The 16,851-nt window shown below is 39.1% G+C and overlaps 1 protein-coding gene and 1 non-coding gene across 4 annotated transcripts in view; both read left to right on the top strand.

The window, feature by feature from the left end:
• Window positions 1-16,851, top strand: part of LOC126183412 (zinc finger protein 277) — a 141,478-nt gene that overhangs the window by 120,048 nt on the left and 4,579 nt on the right. For all 3 annotated transcript variants that reach the window (XR_007536748.1, XM_049925361.1, XM_049925362.1), the window contains exon 8: window positions 7,954-8,028. Coding sequence is in view for 2 of the 3 variants with exons in the window: in XM_049925361.1 (XP_049781318.1) it covers window positions 7,954-8,028 (75 nt within the window). In the remaining variant the exon portion in view is untranslated. The remainder of the gene's footprint in view (window positions 1-7,953; window positions 8,029-16,851) is intronic.
• Trnat-ugu (transfer RNA threonine (anticodon UGU)) lies at window positions 2,093-2,167 on the top strand. The gene has a single exon. It is a non-coding gene; the product is annotated as a tRNA-Thr (tRNA).

Here is a 16,851-nt window from a genome sequence, read left to right as displayed (position 1 = left end):
ACTCCACAGCAGAGCGTGCAAGCAGGAGTGGAGGACATCAGACAAGTGCTTCTCAGAAGTCAATTTGGCAGCCATCTAGGCAAATTAATGTACCCCAAGCAACACTGCAATTTGTAGTACAACAGCTACTTCATTTGTATGCTTACAGTGTGCAAATCTTGCAACATTTGATGCCGAATGACAAAACATGCTGACAACAATTGCTACAAATAAGCTGCAGCGCATTGATGTGAATACCAGCTTTTTGGGAATATGTTTATTCTCGGATGAGATGACCTTTCATATATCAGGAATGGTTAATCAGCAGGATTTTCAGATTTGGGCCTCCCAACATCCACATGCTATCATGAAGATGTTCAATGATAGCCCTCAGCTGAATGTCTGGTGTGGGCTAATGCACAACAGGATTGTTGGACTGTTCTTCTTTGCAGAAAACACAGTAAATGGGTCAGTGTATCTAGACATGTTGGAGTAGTTTGTATTCCCTCAGATACAAGACTTGTAACCCATCATCATCTTTCAACAAACTATGACCACTGAAATAAGTAGCATAATTACTTCATTGTTCTATTTCTTGTGCAGGTTGTAATTCAAATTATGTCCTTTCATCAATTTATACAGGCTATGGACCTATGGTACAAGAAGTTAATATCTTCTTTATTACTGCCATCAACGCTTACTTTCCTCTCGAAATAGTAACACTCATCAATTGCTTTTAGTATAACTTTCTGAGTGTCACCTGATTTAATTCAACTGCATTTCATTACCCTTGTTTTACTTGTATTGGTGTTGATTTTCCATCCTATTTTAAAGACAAAATCCACTCCATTAATTGATGTTCAAAGTCATTTGCTGTCTCTGACACAACTGCTATGTCATGGCAAAGTTCAGTGTTTATATTTCTTCTTTCAGAACTTAAATTCCCTTTGCATATTTCTGCTTGGTTTTGTTTACTGCTTTTTTAATGCACAGATTGAATAAAATGCCTATTCATGTCCTTGAACTCCTAGTACTGCAGTTTGGTTTCTGTACAAGTTGTAAATAACCTTTTACTTCCTATATTATAGCCCTGTTGTGCTCAAAATTTCAGAGAGTGTATCTCAGTCAACATCGTCAAAAGCTTTCTCTAAACATGTGAATGCTGTAAATATATGTTTCTCTTAATTCACTCTATCTTCTAAGATAAGTCATAGGGACATGAATTCCCTCATATGCGCTACATTTTTCGGGAACCAAAATTGATCTTCCCCCAAGTCATCATCTACCAACCTTCACATCTTTTTGAACTCTGAGTGAGTGTATATCATGTGTTTCATGTATCTTGGTGAGCAAATGGAATAGTTCTGTCCTGGTTGGTTCTCTCAAGCATCTCAATAACTCTGAGGGAATGTCATCTCCCCTTGGTGTCTTGGTTCAACTTAAATCTTTCATTGCTCTGTCAAATTCTTCTCACATCATCAAATCTGCCATCTTATCATCATTGCCTTCTTCCCTTTCCATAATATTATCTGCTAAGTTTTTTCATTGATTTAATGCTTTAATATATTTCTTTCTGAGTTCTTGACATTCATACAGTTGCTTCTCTTTTTCCCAAAGATTTCTTTAATTTTTCTACATGTGGCATGTATCTTTCCCATAATTGCAGATGATTCCATAGTATAACTGCACTTCTCCCGAAGCTGTTCTTGCTTCATCATTGTGCACTTTCTATAAGTCTCATTATTTAGATGTGTGTAGTTCTTGTTGCTTGCTTCACTTCCTAAATATGTATATCTTCTCCTTTCTTTAATTAAATTCAGTGTATCTCCTAATATATACTAAGATGGTGTCTGTTCTTTCGGACAGGTCTGAAAGAACAGATACCATCTTAGTATATATATAGTTAAGGCTCACCGGCCACTTGACCATCTTCTTCTTCTGTGTGAATGCACAAACAGTGCCCGAACTCGTACGGGGATCAGCAACGCGCCGCGAGTAATGAGTATAATGGGCGGGGTCACTACGAATGAAGTGCGGGACAAGACGTTGAGAGAATGTGAGTTTCGCAGGAGGCATGCCAGAGATAAATCCCTGCAGTCGCGCTATCCTCTGTGTCCTCGGTGGCTCAGATGGATAGAGCGTCTGCCATGTAAGCAGGAGATCCCGGGTTTGAGTCCCGGTCGGGACACACATTTTCATCTGTCCCTGTTGATGTATGTCAACGCCTGTAAGCAGCTAAGGGTGTTTATTTCACTGTAATATCTCCTAATAGTTGAGGCATTGAGTCGTCATAAGGTATATAAACAAGAATTTTGGATTAATCCCTTTTCAGAATTGTAGAGTACACACACAAACTTTTGCAGCTACATTGCCCCAGGTGCGTGTGTGTGTGTGTGTGTGTGTGTGTGTGTGTGTGTGTGTGTGTGTCTGTGTGTGTGTGTTAGCTGGACTTGTGTTGTTCTTGGGTAGGTGTCAGCCCACAAATCCAAAGGTTCACACTTTTCTCAAAACCTTGTCATATGGGATTATTGTTTTTCCTTTTTCTTTTTCTCTCGCACTTATTCAGATCTGGCAGTGGTTCTTGTATATGAAAAATATAAAGCTATACTCTGAATTGTTCTGAAATTAAAGTGTTAGCCACATTATGGTGGACTGTGAGAACTTGACAATATTTTGTCACACACCTCGAAGAACATTGTTTTTACCTCATAATTAACTCTGTGAAAGAGTTAAAAAAAACACACCACTTCCAGTAGGATGGTGCCTAGTTATGCATTGTGGAGTTTCAGTGCGACTTTCAGGTCGATGACCACTTTAATTTGTTTGTTATATCAAAGTGTTCTGTTCAGATGATAATTTTTTGAAATGGAAGTTGATTAATTTTTAAAAGAATTTTTATTTATTCATAGATGTGAAAACAATTTAGTATACAGGGTGGCCCAGAAGGAATGGGGTATGACAGGAGTGATCATTCAAAGTAAAAAAAAGTCTAGTAAACATGAGCTTTAAAATGCATACCTTAAGATCTACCAGGTGTGAGAGAAAAGTAATGAGATCATTTTTTTATATACTGAAGTTTTTAGTTACCAATATTTATTTATTTTTTTCAAACAACAACATTGTCTTCTTCAAAGTAGTTCCCTTCGGCAGCTATACTCCGGTGGAGTTGGTGTTCCCAGCTTGCTGCTTCTTGCAGAGATGCATTGGGGGCTTACCATCACATGAATTTGGAGCCTAATAATTAATGATCTCCAGTGTCCTGATAATTAATTATCTACAGTTAAGCAGTATAAAAAGTGTATAAGAAACCACTGAATACTGGCAATAGCTTATTTCATCACAATAGATAGGTGAATCACAAAATGAGGTAGATAACGTAATTGTTTATTCAGAAGCTGTATAAATATCTGAGAAGATAATTTACCTGTCTGAACACAATATAACCCCAGGGACAGATAAAGTAAGTATAAGTGTGAATGATAACATTTTACCACACTGGCTGTTATTATGAAGTAAAATTATCATTTATTTTGTTTCCATTACTGTCGAGTGATTTCCAAATGTACACGTAAGTACAACCAACCATAATGGCCAACTCGGGTCAGTTCAAGAACTCGCCAATTGACACATGCTGTAATGTAATCATGAGAGGTGGGTCACATTATCAGGCAAGACATCACAATAAATGTGGCTGGTCTTATTTTTACACCCCACAAATTGATGAATGAGAAAATATGTAGTGTGTAAATACTTTAGGAATAAATGAGACCACTCACCGAAAATCAGAAGTGTTGAGTTGTTGATAGGCACACACAAAAGAAAGGAAAATTGCTAGCTTTCAGAGTTGACTAACAGTACCAATGTTATTTTGTAGCAAGTGGACTGGTTGTGGTGGGGGTTATATCTGATGGGTTGGACAGACGGAGGAGGAGGCAGGAAGCAGGGAGGAGGATTGGGGGTGGGTGGTTAACAGCTTGGAAGAAGGTGGCTGGTTTGCTGGCTATGAATGTAGTTGGGAATGGTGGCACATATATGGGCTGGCATGATTGTAGCAGCGAATGGGAAGCGGCATGCATTAAAGGTGGCGTGGGGACATGAATTGGGAGGAGGTGACAGGATGGAGGAAGGGGAACTGTTGGTTGGAGGGTGTGGGGACAGTAGGTTCCCCGAGTTTGAAGCCAGGATGATTACAGGAGTGGAGGATGCATTGTAGGGACAATTCCAGTCTGCATAATTCAGAGAAACTGGCAGTGAAGGGAAGGATCCAAATGGCTCAGATTGTGAAGCAGCTATTGAAATTAAGCATGTTGTGCCACAGAGTGCCCAACTGTGTTCTTGCCAACAGTTTGGCAGTGGCCATTCTTCCTGATGGACAGGTCGTTGGTAGTCATACCAACATAAAAGGCTGTGCTTTGTTTGTAGCAGAGTTAGTACATGACAGCTGCTTTCACAGGTGGCGTGGCCATAGCAGCATATTTCTCTCAACAAGATAACGCTTGTCCACATACTGCTGCTGTAACCCAACATGCTGTACAGTGTGCTGACATGTTGCCTTGGCCTGCGCCATCGCCAGAGCTGTCTCCAATTGAGCATGTATGAGACACCTTCAGATGGCATCATCAGTGTCATCCACAACCCGTATTAATCATCCCTGTAGTGGTGAACCATGTGCAAAAGCCATGGAACACCATCCCCAAACTTACATCCAGCACCTGAATGACAATACATGCATGTTTGCAAGCTTGCATTCAATGTTCTGGCAGTTACACCAGTTATTAATGTACCAGAACTTTGCATTTGCAATGGCTTTTCTCGTGCCTACATTAAACTGTGAACTTACAATGATAATTGCTTAAATATGTTACCTAGACAGATATATTTCAAAAATTTCATTATTCTACATTAATTATTTCTTGATATTGCGATTTGTTTTCATCAGTTTAGTTGGTAAGGTGTACAATGAATGAGGAGGCAGATTTGGAGTCTGAAGGGCATTGGGAGAGATAGTGTTCAATACTGACAAGGCCATAGGCATGAGGGATGTTGCTGTTTAGAGAGGTTGCATTAACAGCAACAAGTAGGGATCCATGAGGTAAAGGGGTGGTGATGGTGGAAAATTGGTGAAGGAAGTGATTAGTATCTTTGAGGTGGGAGGCTAGGTTTCAGGATACTGGTTGGAGGTGATGGCCAATAAGGGATTTAATAGGAAATTCTTTCAGTGAGAGCACAATAGCTAGCTAAAATGGGACGTTGGGGATTGTTGGGTTTGTAGATTTTGGGGATCATATAGAAGGTGGATGTGCAGGGTGTTGCTGGGATGAGGAAAGGTGTGGACAGAGATGAGAGGTTCTGAGAAGGACCTATGGGTTTCAGTATGGATTGGAAGTTATGTTGGACTTCCGGGATACGATCATTCTGGCCGAACTTGTACATGGAAGATTCATATAGTTGGCAGAGGCCTTCTGTCAGGTAGTCGCTATGCCTCATCACAACAGTGTAGACCCTTTGTCTACAGGGAGGATGATTAGGTCTGGATCTGTTTTAAGGTTGTGTATGGCTGTCTTTCATTCTGCCGAAAGGTTAGTGTTCGTAGCAAAGAACCCATGGAAGAATGGTGACACCAAGTTAAAGGTAAGGAATTCCTCGAAACTGACTAGGGGTGGTTAGCTGAATGGGTTTACAGTTAAATAGTAGTATGAACTGGGAGATGCAAGGTTCAGTGTTGGAATTAGGTTGACTTTGGTCAGAGGAGTTGGTGGCAAAGAAGTGTTTACACTGTAGGGTTTGGGAGAAGGAAAGTAGGTCTTTGACAAGTCAAGCATGGTTGAATTTTTGGGTGAGGCTGAAGGTTAGGCCTTTGGATAGAACTGAAACTTCTCTGAGACTAAGGTTTTTGGTGGAGATGATAGCAACCTTATTTTTGGTTAGCTTGGGTTGTGGGTTTTGTGAGGTTTTGTATGATGTGGTATATTGAAGAGGTCACTCAGCCTACACAACATCCTAGTCCATTCCTATGCTACCTCCTCTCCCAACTCCTGACTGCAGTTCCTGCCCAATCCACCCACCCACCACCACCTACTCCTTCCTCTGGAATGCTGTTTCATAAATGGCAGCACAAGAAGTTGAATCACCAGACAGGCATACAAATTTGCAATCAGGGTGCATCAGATAACTGCAAGAGTGCTCGTGCTGTCATACAAAATTCACTCCAGACCACAACTCGTACTGCAGACAGGTTGGTTGCAAGTGCTCACATGGCCGCCTCGTAACCAACAGATGGACATCACTGGCACCAAGGTAGAACTGGATTTCATCATAAAATAGTACAATTTCCACTCTGCCCTCCAATGAGCTCTTGCTCAATGCCACTGAAGTCGCAAACGTTGGTGGTCTGGGTCAGTGGAATGCAGGCTACAGGACATCGGGTTCAGAGCTGTCCTTGAAGTAACCAATTTTTAATACTTTGTTGTGTCACTGTGGTGCTAACTGCTGCTCGAATTGCTGCTGCAGACACAGTATAATGTGCCACAACCATACGTTCAACATGAAAATCTTCCCTCTTGATAGTGCCTCGTGGCCATCTGGAGCCCAGCGTTCTTGTGAACATACCTTTCCGTGATGACCACTGCCAGCAGTCTTGTACAGAGGCTACATTCCTATCAAGTCTTTCTGCAATATCACTAAAGGAACATCCAGCTTCTCCTAGCCTTATTACATGACCTCATTCAAACTCTGTGAGCTGCTGATAATGACACCTTCATTGCCTTAAAGACGTGCAACCAACTTCGACTCACTATGTCCTGTCCCCAAGGTAACTAACGCTCATGACCGTTACAGCGTGTATTTCAAGCAAGCTTGATTTGCATCCTCATAGTAGCACTACTCTTACGTTACTGGTACGAAATCTGAATAGACATGATCTTTCTTTCAGATGTAGAAACATGCCTACCAACCTTCGTTTATTTCACACACCTCCTTGTTGGCGGTGGGATTTTTTTCTTTTTGTCAGTGTATATTCTGACCCAGAACTACTTTTCTTTTGAAGGGAAGGTTTACAAACAAATCTGCATCACAGCCATGGACACACACATGTGACCATTCTATGCCAACATGTTTATGGGCCATCTATAGGAAACCTTCCTAGCCTCCCCAAACTCCCAACCCCTAGTCTGGTGCAAATTCATTGATGATATCTCCATGATCTGGACTCAGGGCCAAAACACCCCATCCACATTCCTTCACACCCTCAACACCTTTTCTTCCATCTGCTTCATCTGGTCCTCCTCCCACCCAACATGCCAACTTTCTGGATGTTGATCTCCATCTTTCTGATGGCACCATCCACAACTCTGTCCACACTAAATCCACTAACCATCAACAATACCGGCATTTCAACAGCTGCCATCTCTCCCACCCCAAAAATTCCTCCCATACAGCCTGGCAACCCATGGACAGTCACCCCCAGTTCCTCTCCCTGCCTCCCAACTCCCCCTACCTCCAGCTGTACCTACCCGAAACTACACCTACCACAGCTGTCCACCAGCTGCAAAATAGCATTGGCACTGTTAGTATAGTTGGCACCATGTAGAGGGTTAGGTGTGTGTGTGTGTGTGTGTGTGTAATTAATTTACTCTGCTCGTCAAAGGATAACTCTGAAAGTAGCAAGTTTCTTTCTTCTATGTGTGCGTATCGACAATTCAATGCTTCTGCTTTTTGGTGAGTGATCTCCTTCAATGCTAAAGTATTTACATTCTACAAGAACTTTCCTATACCACCAAAATATAGTGTGTACTCTCCCAATACAAATGTAAATAGAAGACTGGGGGGGGGGGGGGGGGGGGGAGAGAGAGAGAGAGAGAGAGAGCGAGCGAGTTGTGTTGTGTGTGTGTGTGTGTGTGTGTGTGTGTGTGTGTGTAAGAGCATATTTTAACTGTTAACTGTGGTAAACATTTTCATGGTATTCCTATTTTGTAGGTATTATTTCCCAACCTACGAAAATGACAATTTCCTCTGCAATCTCGATGCTGATGAAGGTATTACTAAGAAAATGTAAGTACAGACAGTAAGGATGTCAGAATATATTATATTTATGTAGTATAATTTATCTCTGTGTTGTTTCACCTTTCCATTTAGCTTTAATTGCCAATTGTATTATGTATTTTATGTTATGGCCTTCATTGGACCACTCTGGTCAGTCGTACAAAGCCTTATGAGAGGAGTTGTTGTTATTCAATAATACAGTTCTGTTCAATAATAATTCAATAATGCAATGTTTATACAAAGGATTATTTATTATTATATAATGAATTTTTGCTCTTCTTCATTAGTTTGGATATTTTTTTTTCCTTCTGTTGTTCGAGATTATCCCTGTCTGTCTTGTTTTTCAGGTCATCTACTGTAATTAGGAGTTGTTCCCTTATATCTTCCTTATTTCTGTAATCCATTTAACATTACTCATACTATTCCACAATTTTCCCATTATTCTCGTACTAATCCTGTTTTATGATGTTCTGACAAGATGTCCAAAGAATGATATGCATTTCTTCCTGATCATGCTCATTACTGGTTCTATTTCCTTTTATAGTATTTCATTTGAAACTATGCTTCAAGCCCATTTACTTGATATTTTTTTATTTGTGTATATCATATTATTCTTCTTTCTGTTTTAAGTATTCTGTCAGTTTCAGCTGTATTAGTTGTTTTGAAGTTGGTTACAATTGCATGTGCTATATGTGATTGTATAATTGTTTTATAATGTTTTAATGTTACAGCTGTCGATTGACTTTTTTGTTGTGTGTGACGTTTGTTCTATTTTATGTCGCCTTTCAGTTAGGTTGTATCTTACAATTTCAGTCAGATATTTAAATTTATCAACAAGTCTGATTTCCTGTATTTCTGTTGCAATTTTGTTTGCTAGTGATGGATGAGTTACCATAATATTTGTTTCTTCAAATGATATTCTAAGGCCAAGTTTTTGTGCTATTTCTTGTAGGGATTTAACTGAATTGTTGAACATTATTGGCTAGGAGAGCAAGATCAGCTGCAAATCCCAAATACTTTAAATTTATATCATTTTTGTAGCTTCCATTTAGTACATTCTTTGGGTTATCCTTGTACGATTCTCTCATCATATATTCCAATACACAGTTGAATAGTGATGGTGATAGGCTGTCACCCTGATTCAAGTCTATTTTTATGAGGAATGGTTCATAAATTTCTCACCTGAACTCGACTTTTGATTTGGTGTTGGTTAGAGTAAGTTCTATTAGTTTTGAATTAAGTCCCAGATTCCATAGAATTTTTAATACTGAAGGTCTGTGGAGACAAACATAAGTCGTCTTATTGTCGATATATGATCTGTAAGTACTTTAGAATGTACCTTCAGGGCATTCAAACACCTCTTTGTACTCATTGTTGTATTTCTCTTAAAATGCTGTGTGTCTTAATGTGGTATACTTCTCATTATTCATTTGAATGCATAAAAATATCTGCCTAAATACTGCCATACTCCTATTACTGTCATACCAAGAACCTACGAGGATGGGCTGAAAAGTAATTCTTCCGAATTGTTAATGTGAAACCTCTTAAAGCTTTTTAAATAAAATCAACATTATTAACATTCTACATCTTTATTCTCCATGCCTATATATTTGCAGCCCTATGGCGCTAGAGGGTTCTGAATTGTAGCTTGTAACGTGGACGTGTGTAACATATTACTATGTCTGTGCATGAGTAACAGTGTACCATAATGGAGTTTTGAATTTGAAGAGTTTTTCCACGTATGGAGCACCGTCTCCTTTAGCATGACAATGCCAGACCACACACAAACGCTGCGACATTTGCAACAATCTGACGCCGTGGGTTCGCTGCCATCGGTCATTCTCCATACAGTCCTGACTTGGCTCCACCCGACTTTCAGATGTTTCCAGAACTTCAAGAACACCATCAGGGACTTAACTTTGATACTAATGAATTGATGCATGCAGAGGTGGTGATGTGGATTTGTCAAAAATTTCGTACAGTCTACAGTAACGTCATCGACAAACTGGTCTCTCATAGGGAGAAATGTGTTCATCGCCTGGAGGACTATGTTGAGAAACAAATGTGTAGACATGAAGAATAAAGATGTAGGCTGTTATTAGCATTTGTTTTATTTAAAGTTTGATTACTAAGCCAAAATATTTTCAACTTTCTCTGAGTGGGTACATTTTGCACACGCTGTGTCTTTTTTTTTAGAGTTTAAGACATATTTTATATTGTAAATTATTTTCTAAACTTTATTATGAGCACGAGATACATTCTGTCATAGTTTTGGATGTTAGTTACCAAGTAAAAATACATTAAGTTACATTTTTATTCGGATTTGTTCCAAGTAAAGTATTTTAAAATCAGAATTTGATTTGAATGTTACAGTGTGATGTTAGTCTATTTGTTTTTGCTGACCAAGAGAAAATTTAATTGAAAATGGCAACAACCAGTTAGAACAGCTTTTGCCAACAACATGAGTTACCTTATCAGTGTGATCATTGGAAATCCATCCATTACATTGGTCACATTTCCAGTCTGTCTTCCTGTCTTTTCTTGATTTACATAGAAAGCATTTTCAGCATCGTCTTCATTCGATTTTTTCTGCTGTTCGGACTTGTTGAGTTTTTGTAGATACCTCCTTCAAATTCATCGCTCTGAGGATGCATGCTCAATGTCTTTCCATTTTATGCTCTTTGTTCATGAGTTTTCACCATTTCTTCTCCCAAAGCAAGCAGTAAGAGACACTTGTGATATTTCTTCTTTTTCTGCCACATTAGATTTTTTGTCATCCAAAGCATGAAACCATTCACACAGACATCATCAATCAAATTTAAGAAGTGTTTTATAGGGTGTTGTGTTGTTTATCTTGAGCATGTATATTCTGTGACTAACTTGCCCAGCACATCACCACCACTTTTGGCAGCATTGTGATGCGTGATGATTTCTGGCTTGAAGTCACTTACTTTGTTAGTTCATGATTTCATCACGATGTTAGGATGAGAGAAGTATTACTGCTCTATTCTTTGCTAGCACATAAGACACCAACATTAGTTCATTGGTAAAATTGAAGATGGAAGAGTGTATCACCCTTTGTGTGTTGCTCAAAAATAATTCTGGAATCTCTGGCTTATTATGTCACATTGTGCCTACCAGTGTCATATTCTTTGTTAGAAGGAACTGTGCTAGCTCACAGCTAGTAAAAGAATTATAAGTAGTGATCCCTTGCTTGTGCCATACAAATTACTGACCAGAGCTGTGACTACACGGAAACACTGTTCGTTTTCTCTTTCCCCATTATATCTTCCAGTATATACTTGCATATGGTGTGCATATAAAGTTTGGGTGTCTGGTACAATCCAGACTTTCGTTCCATATTTTCCTGATTTTGTTTTCATCAACACAAGAAATTGGCATCTTCCCCAAAATGCAACCAACTGTTTGTCTACAGTAACATAATGATTGGATGCATAAGCCATGTGAAATCTGCTGGTTACACCGTCAAAATTTTTTCTAATTTGGCATAATTTGTCTGACTTTCTACATGCATGTCTTATGGTTTTATCATCAAGACAAAGGGCACACAAAATTTGAACAAATTTGTCTCTTCCCATTGTTGCAGTAAAGTCTGTCCTTGAAAATATAGGGTTTTTGAACCATAAATTTACTACCAATTCTTCCTTCATTCTCAGAACACCTGCAAGAATACGCAATCCAATAAATGCTAGCAATTCTTCTGAAGCAATATCATTCCATGAATTTGAGACTTTAATAGTGCCCTCAGAATTAGTGTGCAGGAAAATTTCTTTCAGTATTTCATGAGTAGAAGTGTTCCATGGTGCAACATAATTTTGAAGTATTTTCAGTGTAAGCTGTCAACCGGGACTTGCCTGCAATAGTGTTATGCTGTCTGCGACGAAATTGAGGAGTAGGTAGCTTTTTGCATAATTCACCATTTTTCTGATACAATTTTCACCCATTTCGTTGTCTCCAGATTCATCATCGATGTCAGAATTGTCTCCATTTTCAGATACACCACCACCACCACCACCACCACCACCACCACCACCACCAAAAATACTGTTGTCACTATAGTCATCTGAATTCGCATCCAGTACATCTTGTAACTTTTGTCCTATTGCTTTCACATTTTCTTTAAAAGGAAACCATTTTCAATTTGTGTGTAGCTGTTATTGTGTTGCTTGTCAACAATCAACTGAATGTAACAGTTATTTTTAAATGATCAGGTTTATGAACAGTGTAACTAGAACAAGCAAAACTTTGAATAAAAATTAACTTCAACAAACACCAAGTGGATACAGATTGGTATCCTGTAAATTATTACTGCATATATCCTGGAGATAGGCAAAATAATGTGAACAGTGAGATAGATAAGGCATGTTTCACACTGGACTGTGCATGTTCAGTATGGATTAGGCATCAGTGCAGTTTGTTTTCAAGTAGTGCACACTTCGTATATGCATTCAGAGGCTGAAGTCGACATGCAATGAAAGATCTAACAGAGTTCCAAAGAGGGCAGATTGTGGACGCCCGATTAGCTGGAGCATCAGTAACCAAGACAGCCAACTTATTGAATGTTTCAAGAGCAACTGTTTCAATAGTCATGACAACCTACACAAAACATGGAAAGACATAATCATGTAAATGTAACAGTGGGCGCAAATGATAGCAATCGTCATAAGCTAATATGAATTGTGTAAAAACAACACAAAACTACGGTGGTTAAAGTGACTGCAGAGATCAGTAGCCATCTTCGAGACCTCGTATCTATCGACACTGTCTACCAAGAAATCCATAAAGTGAATATTCATGGATGAGCTGCTATACCGAAACCATTAGTGATGACAACCACCAATGCAAAGAAGCATAAAACATGGTGTTAAGGAGCATAAATCCTGGACAGATGATCAGTGGAAACACATCATATGGTTCGATGAGTCAACATTTTTGTTATTTCCTACATCGGGCTGGGTTCAAATCTGGAGAATGCCAAAAGAAGCCCACAATCCTGACCGCTTGATTCCAATGGTTAAGCATGGAGGTGGAAGTGTGATGGTGTGGGCAGCCATATCATGGTATTCTGCTGGTCCCATCGTTCCTCTCAAAGGCCATGTTACAGCCAATGATTATGAGAACATTTTAGGTGATCAGGTGCATCCCATGATTCTAATGTTGTTCCCCAACAAAGATGTCATATTTCAGGACAATAATGCAACCTTTCACACAGCCAGGACAGTACAATCTGGTATGAGGAGCATGCAACTGAACTGCAGTATCTTCCCTGGCCAGCACAGCCCCCAGACTTTAACATTATCGAACCCTTTTGGGCAGTATTGGAGTGCAGACTCGAGCAGATTTCTGCCTCCCTCGTCACCATGGGAGTTTGAAGAGGTTCTGATCAAAGAGTGGCATAACATTCCACTGGAGACTATACAATCATTACTTGCCAGGAAACCAAGAAGAATCACAGCTGTATTATGGGCAAATGGGTGTCCAACACTTTATTAATGAACCATTCCCAAGTAAGTACAGGTGTTCACATTATTTTGCCTATCCCCTGTATATGTAAATATAAGTTTTATCATATGTATGTAATAACACCACCTTAAATCACATATACACCAACTGATTAAAAGTTTCTTCCAGAGAAATGGATAATAATTAAGAAAATACATGACCTGAGAACAATATGTCCCCACTTGATAAATCAAAGTTTAAAAAGTTACAAGAGTTTTTAAATAAAAAATTTACAGGCTGCATAACTTTTCAGCACGTCCTCATATTACTGATCTCTGCCACAGGTAATTTCAGACATAGTTATACCTGTTGGTACTCTTCTAAGTTTAGTTTCCCATTTTACATTTCAGTATGTAATTTTCATTGTATCTGTTCTTGTAGAATGTGACTGGCAGGCACTGTTGCAATGGAGTAAATTTCTTCTTTCTGATTTGGAAATAGAAACATGCTATCACCTTTTTAATTTGATGTGACATTAAAGCTTATTACACTTTTTTCCATGAAATATACTGCAGATGCTCAAATAACACTGTATATCTGAAGTGAAGTGTTTGTGACACATAATGTGTATCATTTTCCTTAAGGATTAAATAGCTGTATGTTCTTGAGGTAAGAGGTAATCACATTTCCCTCTGTATAATCCAGTATGATCTCCTTTGTGAAATTACTTTGTCCTTGTTCTAATGTTTTATATCATTATTGGAGACCTGGAAAAGCAGCAACTATTTTCAGCAAAGTTCGTATATGTTTTTGTTGAAATTTGCATTTAATTTTTGTTTGTTTGTAAATGATTAGAGGTACAAATTTAAAAGGTTGTCAAGCAACATGCCTGAAGATGAAGACTTAGTGCTTTGAAATAGACCTTTAAAAATGTGGTGGTGGTGGTAGGGTAGTTTTTGACTGGAATTTTTGCTTTTGGAAAACCTTCAACGTTTATTTTTCAAAATCATCTTTGCTTATGTTGTTCTGGCTCTATTTAAGCTTTCAAAAAATGATTATTCCAGTCACTAAAATGCTCCTGCTTCAACCTTTTGTGGGCATTCATAGCCATGCAACTCGTACATTACAATGCTACAGATTGAACTAACAAGGTACTAAGTGTAAAAGTAGAACTGAAAGTAACTACTCGCACCTTTGGGGAAGAATTTCAGCATGTTTGAAATACAGGGTGATTCAAAAAGAATACCACAACTTTAGGAATTTAAAACTCTGCAACGACAAAAGGCAGAGCTAAGCACTATCTGTCGACGAATTAAGGGAGCTATAAAGTTTCATTTAGTTGTACATTTGTTCGCTTGAGGCGCTGTTGACTAGGCGTCAGCGTCAGTTGATGCTAAGATGGCGACCGCTCAACAGAAAGCTTTTTGTGTTATTGAGTACAGCAGAAGTGAATTGACGACAGTTGTTCAGCGTGCATTTCGAACGAAGTATGGTGTTAAACCTCCTGATAGGTGGTGTATTAAACGTTGGTATAAACAGTTTACAGAGAATGGGTGTTTGTGCAAAGGGAAAAGTTCTGGACAGCCGAGAATGAGTGATGAAAATGTAGCACGCAGCCCAGGAAAATCGACTCGCAGAGCTAGCAGAGAGCTGCAAATTCCACAATCAACTGTATGGAGAGTCCTACGAAAAAGGTTAGTTATGAAACCTTATCGTCTGAAATTGGTTCAAGCACTGTCTGCAGCTGATAAGATTAAAAGAATCGATTTCTGTGATTTTATCCTTGCTCAAATGGAAACAGATGAATCTTTCGTTTCAAAGATTGTGTTTAGTGATGAAGCAACTTTCCACACTAACGGGAAAGTCAACCGTCCCAATGTCTGTATATGGGGCACTGAGAATCCACGGGAAACAACTCAGTATGAACGTGACTCGCCTAAGGTGAACGTTTTCTGTGCTATTTCAGCCAATAAAGTTTTTGGTCCCTTTTTCTTCGAAGGTACTACAGTATCTGGAGATGTTAGAGAATTGGCTGTTCCCTCAGCTCGAACAAGCAGCACACCTGAACGTCAACTACCCGAGGCGATGGATCGGCCGCCAGGCAGCCCGTGACAGAGCACTTCATCACTGGCCTCCAAGAAGCCCTGATCTTACCCCCTGCGATTTTTTCTTATGGGGGTATGTTAAGGATATGGTGTTTCGGCCACCTCTCCCAGCCACCATTGATGATTTGAAACAAGAAATAACAGCAGCTATCCAAACTGTTACGCCTGATATGTTACAGAGAGTGTGGAACGAGTTGGAGTATCGGGTTGATATTGCTCGAGTGTCTGGAGGGGGCCATATTGAACATCTCTGAACTTGTTTTTGAGTGAAAAAAAAACCTTTTTAAATACTCTTTGTAATGATGTATAACAGAAGGTTATATTATGTTTCTTTCATTAAATACACATTTTTAAAGTTGTGGTATTCTTTTTGAATCACCCTGTATGTTAACAGGTTTTGTTTTCCTGCCGCTATAGTGCAGGGTGCAGACAGTATAAACTGGTAGTCAGTCACAAGTATGAACAAACTATAATTTAGACAATCAGAGGGGTGAGGAGCTGTGTGGGGAAAGAAGCTCATCCTCCCTCTCACAGGACAGCTAGCCTCCACCCATGTTCTATGTTTTTGCGAAAGCAGAACTGACACATAATCATAGTGAAGTGATACCTGATGTTCCCCAAAGGATTGTTATATGCCCTCTGCTGTTTCTAATGCTTTTTCTGATCCATATAAATGACTTAGCAGACAATATGAGCAGTCCTCTTAGATTTCTTGCAAATTATGCTGTCATTAACCAGTCCAAGAAGTGACATCATAACCTCATCTCAGCTGCTTCAATCTTTCATTCATCTCCTTTTCTTAGGAACCACTTTTCACTACCATAATAAGAGCTTGCATACCTATGAATTACAATTATGAACAACTTAAATTGGAATGATCACACAGGGAATGTTGTGAGGAAGGCAAGGCATACCAAAGACTGTGTTTTATTGGCAGAATACTTAAAATTTGCAACAGGTCTACTAAAGAGACTCCCTATGCTATGTTTGTCTGTCCTATACTGAAGTACGGTATGGGTACCTTATCCACTTAGGACTGACAAAGAGTTCAAGGAAGAACAGCTCATTTTGTATTAGCATGAAATAGGGTAGTGTGTGTCATGAATATGATACACGAGTTGGGGTGGCATTCTTTTAGTTGCAGTACGTCTTTTCATGAAATATCAATCATTTTAAAAGTTCTGTATGATTGTGAACCCCAAAAACGAGAAGTAAATGAGGAAGTTTAGGCCCAACCTTAACTGGTACTTTAAGCAACCACAGC

Source organism: Schistocerca cancellata, chromosome 4, assembly GCF_023864275.1.
Source record: "Schistocerca cancellata isolate TAMUIC-IGC-003103 chromosome 4, iqSchCanc2.1, whole genome shotgun sequence".
NCBI classification, from domain to species: domain Eukaryota; kingdom Metazoa; phylum Arthropoda; class Insecta; order Orthoptera; family Acrididae; genus Schistocerca; species Schistocerca cancellata.
This window is presented reverse-complemented; position numbering and strand designations above follow the sequence as displayed.